Source organism: Asparagus officinalis, chromosome 6, assembly GCF_001876935.1.
Source record: "Asparagus officinalis chromosome 6, Aspof.V1, whole genome shotgun sequence".
NCBI classification, from domain to species: domain Eukaryota; kingdom Viridiplantae; phylum Streptophyta; class Magnoliopsida; order Asparagales; family Asparagaceae; genus Asparagus; species Asparagus officinalis.
This window is the reverse complement of record NC_033799.1, coordinates 19069203-19086879: the sequence shown is the minus strand read 5'-3', so window position 1 is coordinate 19086879 and position 17677 is coordinate 19069203. Positions and strand designations below refer to the sequence as shown.

Sequence of the window (17677 nt, the reverse complement as noted above, 5' to 3'; positions counted from 1 at the left end):
ATGCCTTAAGCGGATTTGAGGTGGTGGCATGCAAGGCGGCAGTGTGTGGCGGCGGCGTGCAACAGCAGTGCTGTTAGACGGCAGGGGCAGGGTGGCATGGTGGCGAAGGCCTTCACGAATCTCCACGTTCCACATATTAGTCATAAGGTGGCAAACCTAAAGAAAATTTAATTTATTCCAAATTAGCTATTTAGGTTAGTGTATAGCTTTATAGATTACCATCCTATTTGGAGAGGGGGGAAGGGGGGAGAGAGAGAGAGAGAGAGAGAGAGAGAGAGAACACAGTGGAGGTGGCGGATCTTAGATGAAGGCTACGGTTTTTTAGCGCGTGGGCCACACCATCTTAGACGAAAATTTTTTGTCTAGGATGCATCATAGACGGAAAATTTCCGTCTAGTATGGTTCTTCCGTCAAGGTTGCCAACCTAGACGGAAGTTCTGTCTAGGTTGATGGCACTCTAGACAGAATGACTAGGTTGATGGCACTCTAGACAGAATGACCTAGACATTTTTTTTTGTCTAGGTTGCCTCAACGTAGACGGAAAAAATTCCGTCTAGGTCATTCCGTCTAGGTTGATTAATTTTTACTAGTGTTTCAACCAAAAACAAGGGTGCTCAGCTTGCGAGCACATATTAGAATATAACAATATGACACTTGATCCTTTATAACATTGGAGTTTTGATGCAATGGTAAGGACCTCTTATAGAAATATTTTTATTGTAATACCCATGGTTACTTAGGGACTGTTTGGTTGCACACTTTTTGAGAAAACTTTTCTTAAAACATCTGACAATGGCAAATTTGTAATTAAAAGTTTTTCAGAGATTTCTGTAAATTGTGTTTGGTTCAACAAAAAATTTATAGAAATATTTTCTATAAAATATCAAAACCTACCAAATTTTACAAAAAGCAATTTCCTCTCAAAATGAGAGGAAATCATCAGAAATCTGACACATACCATATTTAATTAAAAACCTACCAAATCTTGTTATTTTCTATAAAGTTATGAGAATTAAAAACCTACCAAATCTTGTTATTTTCTATAAAGTTATGAGTTATTTTCTTGTTTTGAACCAAACGAGCAAAGTAAAAAAACAAGAAAATTGGTATTTTTTGATTTCTCAAAACTTTTCCTATAATTTTTTTAAGAAATACAAGGAAATCATATTTTAGGTGGAAAACATTTCCTATAATTTCTAGAAATTGAACCAAACACCCCCTTACTCTCCTAGAAAATAAAAAGGCCAAACATCTCCCACTTGTTAACAACTTGGCTACTATTTATACTAAAACTAAAAAAATTACTAAAAGTGCCGGTAACTTTCTTTCTGATTCTACTCAGATATCTCAGCATCTTAGAAATCATATATATCTAACTGTTTCTGGACCTGATACGCCTTTATTGTGCATGTTTTAATCAATATATATATACATGCTCTGTGTATCAACTCATTACTTTTCTATGGTCTTTGATCTTTCGGTGCGCTAACACCTCTTGCACTCATCTTTATATTAAAGATACTGAGGTTCGGGGACCAATTAAGATTTTTTTTCCCCTACATATTATACAATTACACACACACACACAAACATATATATACTAGTTGGATTGCACGTGCAATGCACGTGGTAAATTTTGTTGTTGTTTGGTTTTTTTTTCCTGGGGAAGTTTCGATCTTATTTATAAAGTTTTTGCTGCTGCCGTTTATGATGCTTTCGCCTTCAAGTGAGTGTGAGCAGATCCACAAAAGCTTATTACGCTGCAAACAAGAAACGCCTAAAGCACTCCCATATTTAAATATTATTATTATTATATATTATATAATCTTAATAGTTTTGAAACAAAAAACTATTAATTTTTTTTAGCCTGCACCTAGATTTTTATCTCAGCATAGAGACAAGTATGAAAATTAAAATCAGTTTTTCTTTAAAAACTATTAAGATTAAGCAGTCACTTCCTCAAATTTTCCTAAAACCAGCTTAATCGTGATTCAAGAAGTATCCACATAAAACTACGTACGTGTTTGTGTGCCGTGCGTGCATTTAAAAGAGAGAGGAAAAGGGAAGCACATTATATATGTAACTAATCCTCATTTGATAAAAATGTAGATTAATTTGAGCTTCTTTTACATTGCTTCTACTATTTGTATGATGTATAAATTGGTTCCAATAAGGGAAGTGACCTAGCCACCTTGGAAATTGTGCTATGCCGAGAGAAAAACAAGGACCACAATGCATGTTTAGACAGCCTGGAACTTGATAATCCAGCCAGCCAAAATACGCCACCTCTAACAACCCTCTCAAGTTTTGCCTGACAGCTGCTACTAATCGCAAAGACCCCTTTTCAGTGTGACTCCATCTTGGGATTTTTCTTAGAGTAGCTATTAGAAGACTCACCAGAAAGCTTTATTCAGAAGAATCACCATGTCTTTTAACATGAACACGCAAGTGGAGAAACTGAGATATTGAGCACATGCTCTTAATCTTGTAGTGATGTCTAAGTGAGCTGGAAACAAAAAAAAGCAACTGCAAGAACTTAAAGAATCAATCTCTCATATTATTTGGGTATCCCATATTATTCACAACATATGCTTAAAATACAAAGTGATAAAACATGAACTGATTTAGAGACTTTTCTAACCTTATCTTTCAGCAAGAAAAACAAAAGGGAATTTTTTTTTACCAAAAAACAGTGAGTTTATTAGGAAAAACCTCACATCTTGCCTCATCATTCTCCTCAGCTCTCCTACAACTCTATAGGCAGCTCCTTGCCCCCTTAGACCGGAGCTGGCCACAGTCAGACAATCCTGCAACAACCACTTTAATGTCATGTTTCTTATCTTCATCGTGAAACCAATCCTTTGCAATGTGAGGGCATAGCTGAATCGATGAATGCTTTAGATTGGGCACCTTTCCTCGTAGAAAAACTCCTGCCAGCAAACAAACATAAACAAAAGGAGAGGTAACAAAAAAAAACCAAATGGAGTATCTATACATATACAAATGAAGGGTTAAACTAAATTTGCACCTGTAGTGAAGAAATGGAAAAGGTATCAAGATATGCGCTGAATCGATGCAGGCTTCAGATTGGGCACCTCTCATCGTAGAAAAACCCCTGCCAGCAAACAAACATCAACAATAGGAGAGGTAACAAAAAAACCAAATGGAGTATCTATACACATATAAATGAAGGGTTAAAATAAATTTTCATTGATTCAGTGAAAGAATAAATTAAGAGAAGGCCACGGATATTGATATTTTGTGATTATAAAATATCTTGGTTGTCCAATGCTTTAGCAGCCAAGCATTCAGAGAAATAATGCAAGAAGCTAATACTTGGAACTTCATAAAGCATTAAATAATGATTCCAAATAAAGAAATATAGTGGTAATGTAAATTATTCTATCACCATGCAACCATGAGGAAATGTAGTACCTTTGTGTATAATAGTTCATAAAGGTGCTGGTATTTTGCTTCAATTGCTGCTCTTATCTCCAAAAAAAATTCCTCGTGCTCGTCATGTTGACACTGGTTAAAAGAACAAATAAACGTCAACAACTAATAACTACCAATGAAATATAGCAAGATGCAATAAATCTCAAGTGAAGTATTAAATAAGATAGGGACCATGTAAAATTATATGGGTCACAATGGTTTTTGAGTGCATATGGGGTTGTGTTGATTAGTAGCATGATTTAGAACTTGATGAAGCCTAATAAATGTCAAAATGCAAGTTTATCAAATTCAGAGGCAAGGAGTTTTATCACTTGGCACAGTAGTTTTCTTTCAAAACCAGAAAATAACAACGCCGATCATAAATGATCAAGATCTATGAAGTCCTAACCTTATGTCATGGATGAGATTTAATCTTTGAATAGCTAAATCTGTGTAGTTAGTTTTCATGCATCGAATTTCCTCGCGAGTTGGAGTACCAAGAACCTACAAGAAATGACCACATTGTCATATTTAGTTAAACCTAAAGATCCTCACTTGAAACTGTACATTGATTATCTCAAGAAGATGATCAACAACACTTGCTCCAGGAAATAGTGGTTGAAATATAAAAGAACAGGTAAAAATCTCTGTATTTAAGTAGTTCAATTCAAATGTTATAGGCTCTTAGGTTCTTATATATAAGTATTGTACAAATGTCATTTTCAGGAACATTAGAAAGATGACAGACCTGGCCAAGGAGTAACTCCGCAAGGACACAACCTGCTGACCATATGTCAATTGAAGTACTGTATTCTGTTGCGCCAAATATGAGTTCAGTAGCACGATAATACCATGAACAAATGTAAGATATGTTTGCTTCGCCCTTAACCTGATAATATTAGCACGATAATACCATGAACAAATGTAAGATATGTTTGCTTCGCCCTTAACCTGATAATATAATACAACTCTTTGAAAATGAAATTGTGACAAAAGAAATAAAGATGAATTTCCAGAAATATGCAACTCAATGAAATTGTGACAAAAGAAATAAAGATGAATTTCCAGAAATATGCAACTCAAAACTGTCAAAGAAACGATCCAATAAAAAAGAAATTAGAGAAAGATGTTACCAGCAAAAATAGAAATATCTTCAAGAAATACAAAGAAACATAACAATATCTGGTGAAGCTAGCAATTTACCAGCAAAAATAGAAATATCTTCAAGAAATACAAAGAAACATAACAATATCTGGTGAAGCTAGCAATTGATGCCTATTCCATCAATGAAACAAACTAAATACAAAGAAACATAACAATATCTGGTGAAGCTAGCAATTGATGCCTATTCCATCAATGAAACAAACAGAAATATCTAGTTTTATGATACTTTTTACTGACCTTTTTTTCATCTGTTTCATTCTTCAAGGTTCATTCACATTAATTCACATTATATCATTTCAAAAACACATAGAATCATAGGCACTCAGACCTAGTTGACACAGATAGGAATAGGAAAATATTTCAAAGATGATTAAGCCAACACAAAGCCTAAACTATACCTAATTCACAAAACACATATCTAAAAGCCATATTGATGGTTATGACTGTGTCCTTATGCCTGCAACTTTATGTAAAATCCGAATTATCTTCTTCACTATATGCCAAGAGCAAGACAAGGCATCTGACTAAGCAATACTCAGCCAAATCCCTAAACTCCTCATTACATATTATATCAGAAATTGCAAAATCCGCCTCCACCTTTTGATAAAAGGTCAGCATCTTATTCCAGTAAGATGCCAACTTCATACTTTTTTTTTCATCTGATGACTTTGAGATTGAATATTTACCTACTAATCTAAAAAACTGTTAATGACTGTAAATTGGGAATCTCTCGTCCATTTCCAATATTATCGCCAAACTATGTCCATTATCTGCCAGTCTTTCTAAGCAAACTCATGTGTGTGCCACTGTGCTCACTAAAGCCTTAATTTGATGTCTTGAAAAGCACATCATGATGTACCCAAACATACAAGGTGATGTTGGTTCCTGCCTTTAACTCAAAAGTAGTGCTTAAAGACAGAAGACTCATTGAGCTGAATATCAAGACAATAACTTGATCCGCATCACTGATTTAGGTCAATATGCATATTGTTTGTTCGTTTCTTCACAGGAATAAGCCATTACACTGCTCAGCATATCTAATTTGTAGCTCATATAAGTTTACCTTTTTAATAATACTTAAACTATGAATATTAAATTATTAATATATGTGAAACCCATCACACCAACTAAATCTAATCCAATCATGTCAACAAGCAAAGAGTAAAATTCAGCATTAAGAAAAATGACAACCTTATAAACATCATTATTTAGCTAACGCAAGCACAAACTCTCACATGCTATACCAGGCAAAATGTCACAATATAAATAAATTTTTTGCTAATATCCAAATAGAAGAAGTTTGTCAGCGACGTACTGTTATAATTGTTAGCTTACAACATGCCAAAATTTTATCACTCCCAAAATCACAAATCTTCACTTGGTGAGTAAGAGGGTCGACCTACAGAATAATCAATTAACAAAAGAAGGTTACAGACAAAAGAAGAACAAATTTCATAATGCAGGTTAATCAGATAAGAAGCTTCAAAAGCATACCAAAACATTTTGTGGCTTCACATCTCTATGACAAACTCCTGGAACGTTACGAATATAAGCCAACCCTCTAAAAATCTGTAGAACTTATCAAACAAATTAAGCACTTCACAACATGAAACCACAATCAACACAGCATAAGAGAAGTAAAATGTATACCTGATATGTGTAGAGCTTAACAAATATAAGTGGCATCCTCTGGTTAATACCGCTATAATGCTTGAGTACCCGGTACAAGGATTCAGGCATGTACTCCATAACCAGGTTGAGGAAAAGATCATCTATACTGGTGGTCGAGGAAAAACTATGCTTCAAAGAAACAACATTTGGATGATCCATCGAGCGCATCAACTGAAGCTCTCTGGTCTTGTATCTCTTATCTTGTAATACCTTCTTTATAGCCAGTGAAGACGAAGAAGAAATAACTTACTGAATGACCAAAATCTGAAAACTGTGGAGATTAAAGCAAAAATTCTAAAGAAATACTCATCTTTGCAAATTTCTGTAACGCTTCAGCTTCGACGGAGAAGGATAACCGATGAACTCTTCGGCTTCGGCGAAGAGGAAGGCGTAACCGAAGTGGGAAATTTCCGATGCTGATGACGAAATTAAATTTCTATAACGCTTATTAAAAGGAGAAATTAGGTATATTTAAAATGGTTGAAGGTTAATTTGGGAAGGGTAAAGTTTTTTAGGAACTGGCTCTTTTAAAGGGTAGATAGATACAAATGTGAGATAAGGAAACAGTAGGTTTGTATAATATGCATTAAAAATACCAAACCATGAATTATATATCTAAGCAAAAGATAAATAAAATTAGCTAAATAAGAATAGTACAATATGAAATGATATTTTACATGCAATTTTATCTTTCTAAACAACAAAAAGAAAGAAAGGGAGTTTACTTACATTTGTAGGAGAAAACATAAAACCATGAGCTGGTCCTCCATGACCGCTAAGAATATCTAATAGACGCCCAGTTTTCATTGATCAAACAAAAATCTGAAACCCAAAATAACATGAAACTATAAAGACAAGACAAAAGAAAAGCTTATGAGCATAACTAAAACACACAGATTAATATATAAAATACCTTCTCTATAGAAAGCTATTGTTTTCTCTCAACAGGTTCAGGAAGCTGTGCTTGGTCATCATTTTTATTGCGAACGACTCATCGACAATATTTTTTGTGCAATATAGATAAGTAAAAAATACTTGACATACAAAATTAAATTAATAAAGTGAACTATTCTATGAATATGTATTTAGATTCACATAATAGAATGTTGAATTAAAGTAAATAACTGCAATAACAATCAAAGCATGCAATAGTTATCAAACAACTATATGAGCATATGCGTATAAATCATAAATTGGCCTAACAAATTTAATTCATCAATTAATAAACTTAAAAGCTTATGAAAAGCACATGTAAAATCCTTTAACCAATTTGTAAATGTAATTAAAATTAAAATTCATTCATGTTTAATTTTTGTGGGTCCTTGATCAATCCTCCTCCACCTTTATCTTCTTTTTTGGTAAATCGAGAAATGAATCATCATCATCAATGTTGATTGTGATGTCTTCTTGGATTTGGATTTCTTGTGCTATTATCTTTCCTTGTGCACGTTCATCCTTTGACTTCTCATCCAACTTTACAAGGAACTTGTATGTCTTTCCGATGTTGAGAACAAACTTTTGAAACAATGAACTCTGATTTTTTTTCTGTTTTAATGAGAAAAAAATTAAGATCTTATACATGAAATATATTGTTTTATATGTGTAAAATATAATTCTGTTTTAATGAGAAAAAAATTAAGATCTTATACATGAAATATATTGTTTTATATGTGTAAAATATAATAAAGTAAGAAGTTACCTCTTTTATATCATCCATGAATTTTTTAGCATCGCATCCTATCAATGTTTGTGCTGCGTCAAAAAGTGTGACTCTTGCAGTGTCTGTTTCGTCTTCCACAATGATTTTAACAACATATCTACATTTTGTATTATCATTGTGTATCAGATGATATTTATATATTTAATCTTTATATTTTTCTTTCATGAGTAATTGATAGTACTTTACCTTGGTATACTATCTTCATTGTTTTTTTGACAATTTTGACATTTGTCATAAATAGTTTTGTCTACTTTTTTATTGCAGTCTGTACATGAGTAGTACCAAGCCTCATGTCTATTTAAGATACTACTTATTTTTCCAATAAAGCTGCCATATTGTGCCTGTACATTTGAAAAAAATTAGTTAGTTATAATCGTAGTTTACATATATTTATTAAATAAAATTAGAAATTATTATAAATTATAAAAATTTTGGAAAAAATATAGTCAAAAATGAATTTTTTAAAAATTAATATAAAAGTAATAATTATAAATGTATTTGAAACATCAATGAAACAATATTTATTTATATTAGTTTTTTATAAAAATGAAGCTATTGATTCATTAATATTTTATAGTAGGATTTTTAATGTCATACCTTTGATGAGTCTTGTGAAGCTTGCATAATATCAACAATATTCATTTTCGTTGCATTTTTAAATAGCATTGATGGAGCACCATTAGTCTTGATTTTGTCTTTTGAAAGAGCCCTGCATATAATTTTAAAAATATTTAAAAGTAAACTTATTAAGTTACCTTTTTTATTTGAATTACCATTCTCGCATGTCCTTAGCAAGTTGTATTTCAGGGTTGATACATATTGTTGATGCCATTTGCGAAGTCAAGCACATCTCCCCTGCATATATAATAGTTATAATTAGAATTTGATATTTTTTATAATTAATTTACAATTCCATTTTAAAAATGTTACCTTTGTACAATGATATTTTGAAATCTGATAGCGCTATTATAGTTGGCTCATGCATATTTTCTTCAATCATTGAACCTTCATTGCAAGCTAAATCTCCGAATAAAGTTACAGACAATGTTATCTCACTGTGTAAGAAAAGTTACACAATTTTAGGTTAATATATTATATTTTGAATAAATAATTTATTATGAAATAAAAGCAAGCGTGTATACTCTTTGTCTACTATAATGATGTCCCGCATTGTGTCTGCCTTATTATATCTTGTAACGTACTTGATCATAGGCTTGACATTTGCTATCATTGCTAGAACATCTGCACATAAATTTATAATAAGTTGAAAATTCATTTATAAATTTTTAAACTAAAAATAAAAGGTGTTTAGAAATACTTACTTATATTCCTTGTATCCTCGTTGGAAATTGCCTCTTTGATTGAGATAAAGTTGTTCAATATCTTATCAAATTGAAACTTTGCATTTGATTCTTTGATAGAAATGTTTTTAGTCAATGTCAACTCAATTGACTCATGTACATTTCCATAAAGTGGGTTTATTGGTTTGACTTCTCCATTTGAGATGTAAAGAAAATGATTCTTCTGAAGCATGTGCTTATACATTTCAATAGTTTCTCCAAACATAATACCTTGTATCCCCTGCAAATATTACTAATATTATCTCACAAATAACTAATACATTAACATTCATTTAAGCCTAAGATAAATGAGATAAGTAATAGATGACGTAAGTTATGTATAAATGTAGTTTTATGTGGTAAACTTTAAAATAACCATTCTCTAGATTTTATTGAAAGATATCCATAATCTTCGGGTCAAAATAATAAATATTTTGTTGCAGTGTGTATACAATTTTGTGTTGATGTCATATTCTAATTATTTGCTTGCTTATATTGTTTGACATACGTAGACAATCAATTTACGTAGAAATACGAAGAAAGCATGATATTTGTTGTATAAAATATGCGAAAATGAATTATATGTTGCCTACCTCTTTAATAAATGCTGGAATTTTTTTATATGATCTTATACATAGTAAGGTGAAAATATTTAATATAAGAATAAGCATCAACAATTATAATTTAATTTATATTTATAATTTATAATATAAATTTTTTAAAAATTGAGAATGCTCTGCATAGATTTAAAATAGCGATTGTTATGTCATGATAAAAAATGATGCATATTGTACTTAAACATTGTATGTATTACTTTATTTAAGAATAAGTATTAACAAATATCAATAGAATTATAGCATGTAGAATATTGCTACATTACCTCTGAGTCGGCCAAAATTATTTTTAGTAGTTTACCTGATCCTTTGTTGTTCTCATAAGATGACTTAATAGTTCTTAGGATAACAACATGAATCGTCCACTCTCTTTGAAATTTTTTTAGTTGGCGTATTTGGATGTGTGGAATTTGTGCTTCGTTGGTGGATGCCATTGTTCCTGCAAGATTTTGAATAGTTTGTTATATATAAATATAAATAACAACACATCTGAAGTACTAAATAAACTCAAAAGAAAATTAAATGAGACTATTCTATATCAAAGATGTGACACTAATTATAGTAATTTGAATTTATTAATTATTAATATATAATAAATTCCTAACCTTTAAAAATGTTATTGGTCATTTGAATTATTCCTCGTGGTCCTTTGGCTGGAGAACTTCCTTGTATACAATATTTTTTGTGTATTGTTCCTCTTCTGCAAATTTTCCATCTGATGTTATTAAGATCTTGGTTGTCATCATAGAAGTACCCCGTGATAAAGCAACATATAATTGCCCATGAGAGAACACTGGTTCAGATAGATAAATACCAACGTTAGGTATTGTTTGCCCTTGGGATTTATTAATTGTCATTGCAAAACATAATCTTATGGGAAATTGTTTGCGTTTGAACTTGAATGGTAATCCTTCATCTTCTGCTGATGACAATGATATTCTTGGCAAGAAAACTTCTTTCCCAGCATGTTGGCCCATTGTGATTTTAGCTTGAATTACATTGTAGTTAAAATCTTGACATATCATTCTTGTACCGTTGCATAGTCCATTAGTTGGATCCAAGTTCCTTAGTAAAATAATTAGACAATATTTTTTCAACATTAGCTTATGCGGCGGTAGTCCATTAGGGAGCAGAGTGTTCAAAAATTCTTCTTGGTAATGATGATTAGTGTCATCAACTGCTTCATCAAAGCTATAGAATTCTTTTCCTTCTCCTGGAAACCTTTTTATTAGTCTATCATTTAACATGTCAACATATTCATTTTTTGTTGCAAGGATAGCTCTATCTTTCATATAGTCAATAGACTTGAAATTTTCGTCTAAAGATGGAAAAATTGAATTTATGAGCGAATCTTCCGGTAGCTCATCACCTTGATTCTGGATCAATATTGCATTCGGCAGTTTTATAAGATCCTGTGTCACTGTTGGTTCATCTCCATTCCTAATCCTAAGAAGAAATTCACTGAATGTTGTGTCTGATTTTGCTCTCATATTTTTTGAAAGTTATAGTTTGATGATTTTTCTCCATAAATGTGAGCTTACTAAACTTTCTTTGATAGTTTGTGATCTTGTTGAGCGAGGCACAACTGGTAAAACTTGTCTGAAATCACCACCAAATACAATTACTTTTCCGCCAAATGGTTCATCTTGATCCATTAAATCTCTTAGTGTTCTATCCAACGTTTCAATTGCAACGCGTTTAGCCATAGCAGCCTCGTCCCAAATTATTAGACGAGCTATTCTAAGGAGTTTTGATGTCCCATCTTGCTTTGATATACTACACATAGATGAATCTATTGTTGGGATTTTGATTTTAAATCTGGAGTGTGCTGTTCTTCCACCAGGCATTATTATAGCTGCGACACCTGATGTCGCTGTAGCAAGAGCTATCATACCTTGCGATCTTACTGTTGTAAGTAGAGCACGATATAAATAAGTCTTCCCAGTTCCTCCTGGACCGTCAATAAAGAAAACTCCACTTTTAAAATAAGTCTTCCCAGTTCCTCCTGGACCGTCAATAAAGAAAACTCCACTTTTATTTGCTTCAACTCTTGTTAGTATTGTAGTGTATGCAGTATGTTGTTAAGAAAACTCCACTTTTATTTGCTTCAACTCTTGTTAGTATTGTAGTGTATGCAGTATGTTGTTCATAGCTGAGTTTTGTTGCAGCATTTAGATCATCAGTTGAGATTTGTACATCTAGCTCTTATTTTATTTCTCTTGGGTATGAACCTTCCTCTGTAATGTTTTTTGCTTGTAAAGGTGGCAAATCAAAATTTTTAATATCCTTTCCCATACTCTCTAAGTAGAAGTTAATATTGAGAAGAGTATCATTTATCACCGAAGCTCTAGTAGCATTTGGTTTCCTTGAGAAGTCTTCAGATAATGATTCAAGATATTTATCCCACAAATGATTAACATCTGTAGGTTCACAATGAACCAATATAGTGGCAAACAAATGCTGACGTGCTGTTGGCATTTGGAAGACGATGGCTTCATCTAAGCACTCTCTTATGCTATCATCAGATTCCAAAAGACCTAATTTCTGAGCTGATTGCTTGAAAGATTTACAATGAATATCATTTACCATCAGTAGATCTTCAAATGATTTCGGACACCTAACGTGAGTAAGCAATAGTCGCAAGTAATATCTCTCTCCTTCAATTGGATTAGCCCCATTTATTCGACCTATCACTTGTCTCTGTTTTCTTGGACTCCAAGATTTTGCTGTTGAATCCCAAACATAACATTCAGGAAATTCCACATATAATAACTCCTTTTCATGGTCTTCTTCATGTTTCTTCTTGTTACCTTCTTTAATTTTTTTACACATAGTATAATAACTCCTTTTCATGGTCTTCTTCATGTTTCTTCTTGTTACCTTCTTTAATTTTTTTACACATAGTAAAAAATTCTGTAAGCATCGTCTTGAATTTTTTTACACATAGTAAAAAATTCTGTAAGCATCGTCTTGGAGACATGTTCCAAGTGAATCAATTTAGATAGGTCTTGATGTTTCCAATAAGAAACATATTGATGATTTGGCATGTGAAATTGTAAGTTAATGACAGCCGGGAATATCTCATTAAGATGGAATTCATATATTCTCCAAAAAGCTTCTTGAGCTGATACCCATCTTGCACCTTGAAAATTTTTGATTTCATTCACAACTTTTTCACCTTCATTATATTCAATGTTTACTGCCACTCTATTATGTCCTTTATATATGTACTTATAAAGGTATTTAACTGCTTTTATGCCTGAGCATATTTCAACATTGATGTGACAGTTATAACGTGTCAGCAAATAGGGATTATAAGGTACCACCCATTGATTATTAAGGATTTTGTTTCGAACCAATATTGTTCTGTTATTTTTGCTCCTTTTATAAATTGGGTAAGCATCTTTCGCTTGTAGTGATCTTGGAGAAAACTCTCTAGGGTAGTGATATTTGCACTCTCCATTTTGCATGCAAACATTCTTCATATTTAACTCTCCACAAGGGCCATGCATCATATGTTTTTTTACCAATTCATATAGGATTGGATTTTCATATTGGTTTGGAATTTCTGCTGATACGTACTTATCATAATGATCTGATGAGATGATTTTGTGTTTTCCCATTAGAATAATCAACATGTGTGCATGAGGCAACCCTCTTTTTTGAAACTCGATGACATGAACATGGGCAACAACTTTTCCAAAGATTTTTCTTTTTAAATAGTTGATCTTTCAGGTCTTGCAATTTTCCTCTAAATATCCTTGAGGTTAGATCTGGTCTATCATTATATGTCTGTCCTGGATGTAGCTCCTCCGTGATTTCTTCCCATTCAGGATTGCATGTCATTATGATGAAAATATCTGGTTTGTCAAATCGTTGTACTAATAACATTGCATCAAGATATCTACGACGCATATCTCTAGGACCACCAATAAATGATGATGGCAGCACTATTCTTTTTCCGACTTGACATGCTTTTGCTTCTCCAGCAGCTACACTATCGACTATGCCTTGGAATAACTCTGCTCTAATTTCTAATTGTTTCTTTCTAAAATAATCAAGTCTTGTTGTTTCAAGCTTTATGTACATATCAACAGCATATTGATGGAACAAACGGCCTGCCGATGTTAATACTGTAGATTGTCGAGTGTCTCTTATCTGGAACTTGTAACAATAATATTCTCGACATGAGACGCTTCCCGCCTTTGGTGCTTTAACACCTACAAGTTTACAGGTTAAGTTAATTTTTAATATTTTAATATTATTAAACAATTTTGATTATGATTTATCTTCCCTTTCTCGTTTAAATATATCTTCTGCAGATGTAAAAGTTTGCTGAGTTACTTGAGATGTTGTATTTACTTGTTTGGACCGACGAATATTATTTTTATCCCTTCTTTTAATATTTTGGTGCCATCCTACATCTCCGCCTGGAAAGAGTAAATGATACTGTAAAGGATCATAACAACCAAAATAGTGCCTAACTTGATTATTCTTGCCAGAGTGTGAATGGACAACTATTTCTCTCTCATACGGAACATTATCATTATTTCCCTCTACCCAGATAGCTGCAACCTGATCCACTGTTGGCGAGTTGTAAACACGTTGATCTACTGCAGCATCTCTATTTATAATGATCTTGAAGTCTTCAAGAGATGGAAAATCATTTAGTTTCCGCAGAAATTTTGCATATGGGTTTCCTTCTAATATATCCATCAATCTTTTAGTTGTAGTCGTACTCATGTTTGCATTATCTAATATTCCCATTCGATTTTGCAACTCATTCTCCGTATCGTAAAAGTAAAGTTGAAAGTAGGAAGGCTTATTTTCTTCTGGAATAAGAGAGGGGAGATTATGATATATTTGTCCTTGTGCTCTAAATGTGAAAATACCCTTTCTGTTTGATGCAAGTTCTCTATCAAACCTTGCCCCAAATGATGTGAATGAGAAAATGCTATTATACTTTTTGGTTTGTCTTCGAAACTCAATTGCCTCTTGGGTTTGTACCATATAAAGGGTATATAACTCGTCATTAACATTCACATCTGCTAGGTGGATTTCACCATTGTGACAACAAGATGTTGGTGGCTCATGTTCAAACTTTTTTGCTCCACAAAATGAACAAAACATTGGAGTCCGTAGTTTATGTAATAAAGAACATACTGGTTCATGTGTAATTTGACCTAGAAAAAAATAATAGTTTTTAGTGTTAAATAAATTTAGATATATAAAATCATGTAATTATTTTAATAAATTATAAAATTAATCTATGCAAACCTCCATTCTCATATTCTCGCTGTTGCGCTCTACAAAACAAATCAATCTTACGTTTTCCCTTGCTATTGGTACTACTGCCAGCTAAATCATTTCTTTTCCTCTTTATATTATTATCAATGACCTTCTGAATGTAAGTTCTCTTCTGATCAACATTCAACTGATTATATTTGGTGTTTCTACTCTCATGTATTAGAATGTGGTCTTCTGTTAAAAAATAATAAAATATACTATTAATAAACACAAATACACATAAAGCAATAATAATATATATTTATGTTGAATTCAAACCTTGGTTTGAAGTCATTTGGAAGAAGGTACTCTTATGCAAATGTATAGTGATTATGCAATCCAAGAAGTAGAATGTAAATTTCTACAAGGAAAAAAAATTTAATGCGTTAAATTATTGATTTTATTTAACATAAGTATAGCAGTGAATATAATTTGAGAGAATAAGTATATTTTATTTGTTGTTCAATAGTACTTAAGGTTTTTTTTAGAAATTTGGTAAACTATACATGCATCAGTAATCACAAATATCTCATATGCTAAGGTTAATTTTTTTTAAGTCATATAATAATAATAATAATTAATATTTAAGTGTAGAAGAAGATAAATACAAGGAAATAGAGTTATCATCACTATGAACAAAATAAAGAGAAAAGAGAAGAAAGTTGCTTAACTAACCTGAATCACCGTCAATTTCAGAAATGTTTTAAAAAAAAACAACGCAAATCCAACCAAGTAGGATATCTGCATTAATATGAAAAAATGTTAAATAATTTAATCTACACGTAATAGTGTATTACAAAACTTATATAATTACTCAGAGACAAAACATACATAATTATTCAGAGACAACATATATAATTAAAATAAATGTTAAATTATTTACGTGAGAACTGCACAACAGGTTTTCACAACATACATAATTACTCAAGGAACATGTTTTCTCAAGTAATGATTACAAAACATTTTAATATCTTTAATCTATTGGTTATGCAATTGATATTAGATTGATCAAAACAGAATTGATATACCTAATACCTAATTTAGGAAAAAAATCACAACCGAAATCGCAACAAAAAAAAATAACTAAACTCTATCATTTGTGATTCTCCGATTCCAGAACCAAATCAAAGACAACCCATATCTTTCTCTTATCCGATTCTAAACCAAATCAAAGAAACGGCGATGTAATTAATTCATAGTTTCCAATCATCCAAGGGAACTACTATGAACGGATCAACTTAAAAAATAGAAACTATGGTTGCATAATTTTCAATCATCCAAGGGTTTGTTCTCCTCTCTAATTCTGAACCAAATCAGAATCAGATAAAAATAAATTATTAAATGCAATCTCGCTTTGCTTTGCATGTGCACTATTTAATATTAGATTGATGAAATCAGAATTGATATACCAAATTATAAAATAAATCAAAACAGGAATCACAAACTAAAAATCATCATCACAGATGAGGGAAATAACATTACAAGCCTCAATATCACATACTATTCCCGAAGTCATTATCTCCATCCAACAATTGGGCTATGTGAATAATGATGACAGAGCACTTCTAAAGGTCTTTCTCGTAAAGATAAGGAAAATTCTTGCTATTTCGTTAAATAGTAATCATTTTATTTGATTTAGACATTTACTTGATATTACGCACTTGGAAAACAAGAAGAAAACATTACATAATATTGGGGAAGTGACTTACCGGATCTCCTCGTCTAAGTATATAGTACAGATATAGTGCGACGACTTTAATCAAACTAAAATATGACATGACACAAGTAAAATGAACAAGTATTTCTTTTCTTTTCGATACTCACAGTCAAAAGTTTATCACCGCAGTAAAACATTACATAATATTGGGGAAGTGCCTTACCGGATCTCCTCATCTAAGTAAGTGATTTCCAATTCACCGCGAGCGATATCCGGTGCCTTTATAGGTATATGTTCGAATATTATCGAAGCACAAAGAGGTAAGTTATTTTTTCAGGACTTTACTCTGGACTTTACTCTGGCCTTATTATATCACAAAAAAAATGATAATAAAAATAAAAATACAATAGATGTAAAAGAAGAAAATGATCTGTATTAATAACTACTGAGTGCTCAAATGTAAATATAATTAAATTACGAGGAAAATTATCACTAACCAGACCAAGAATTTTGAAGGTATCGAACTTGACAACCACCTGTGTTGGATTGAGAGGGGTGAGATCAGCTGTTACCTGCAAGTGCAACCTTTGAATTTGAAGGAAAAACTCAGAGGAATCACGCGTGATAAGAAATTACTATTAATATTAAGTTATTTCTACCATTACAATTTAGACTATAAACTTAAAGATCCAATTTCTCTGGTGTCATGCAAACATCTAACTTATTTGTGCCATTACAATTTAAGGTTCTTCTTCCTCATTTTTTCCTGCATGAATACCTGCGTGCTTTA

At 32.0% G+C, this 17677-nt stretch overlaps 1 protein-coding gene and 3 long non-coding RNA genes across 4 annotated transcripts; all 4 read right to left on the bottom strand.

Moving 5' to 3' along the window:
* On the bottom strand, nt 2851-3610 carry LOC109846452. The gene is made up of 3 exons (XR_002248514.1): nt 3436-3610; nt 3029-3115; nt 2851-2930 (listed from the first exon to the last, which is right to left on the bottom strand). It is a non-coding gene; the product is annotated as an uncharacterized LOC109846452 (long non-coding RNA).
* On the bottom strand, nt 3823-6453 carry LOC109845839 (shaggy-related protein kinase eta-like). The gene is made up of 6 exons (XM_020415104.1): nt 6250-6453; nt 6094-6168; nt 5942-5998; nt 4184-4324; nt 4003-4080; nt 3823-3939 (listed from the first exon to the last, which is right to left on the bottom strand). The coding sequence occupies exons 1-6, from the start codon at nt 6436-6438 to the stop codon at nt 3823-3825; spliced, it is 657 nt and encodes a 218-aa protein (XP_020270693.1). The 5' UTR covers nt 6439-6453.
* On the bottom strand, nt 7595-8247 carry LOC109846451. Its single transcript, XR_002248513.1, has 3 exons — nt 8177-8247; nt 7970-8087; nt 7595-7815 (listed from the first exon to the last, which is right to left on the bottom strand). It is a non-coding gene; the product is annotated as an uncharacterized LOC109846451 (long non-coding RNA).
* On the bottom strand, nt 10306-15916 carry LOC109846450. Its single transcript, XR_002248512.1, has 3 exons — nt 15906-15916; nt 15510-15591; nt 10306-10383 (listed from the first exon to the last, which is right to left on the bottom strand). It is a non-coding gene; the product is annotated as an uncharacterized LOC109846450 (long non-coding RNA).

What these genes read in the sequence shown, in the direction of transcription:
- LOC109845839 (XM_020415104.1), bottom strand. Translation starts at nt 6,438, where the DNA reads ATGCGCTCGATGGATCATCCAAATGTTGTTTCTTTGAAGCATAGTTTT. An exon ending in TGAAGCCACAAAATGTTTTG is followed by an intron (nt 5,999 to 6,093) that starts GTATGCTTTTGA and finishes ATTATTCTGTAG; the next exon opens with GTCGACCCTCTTACTCACCA. An exon ending in ATCTTCTTGAGATAATCAAT is followed by an intron (nt 3,940 to 4,002) that starts GTACAGTTTCAA and finishes CATTTCTTGTAG; the next exon opens with GTTCTTGGTACTCCAACTCG.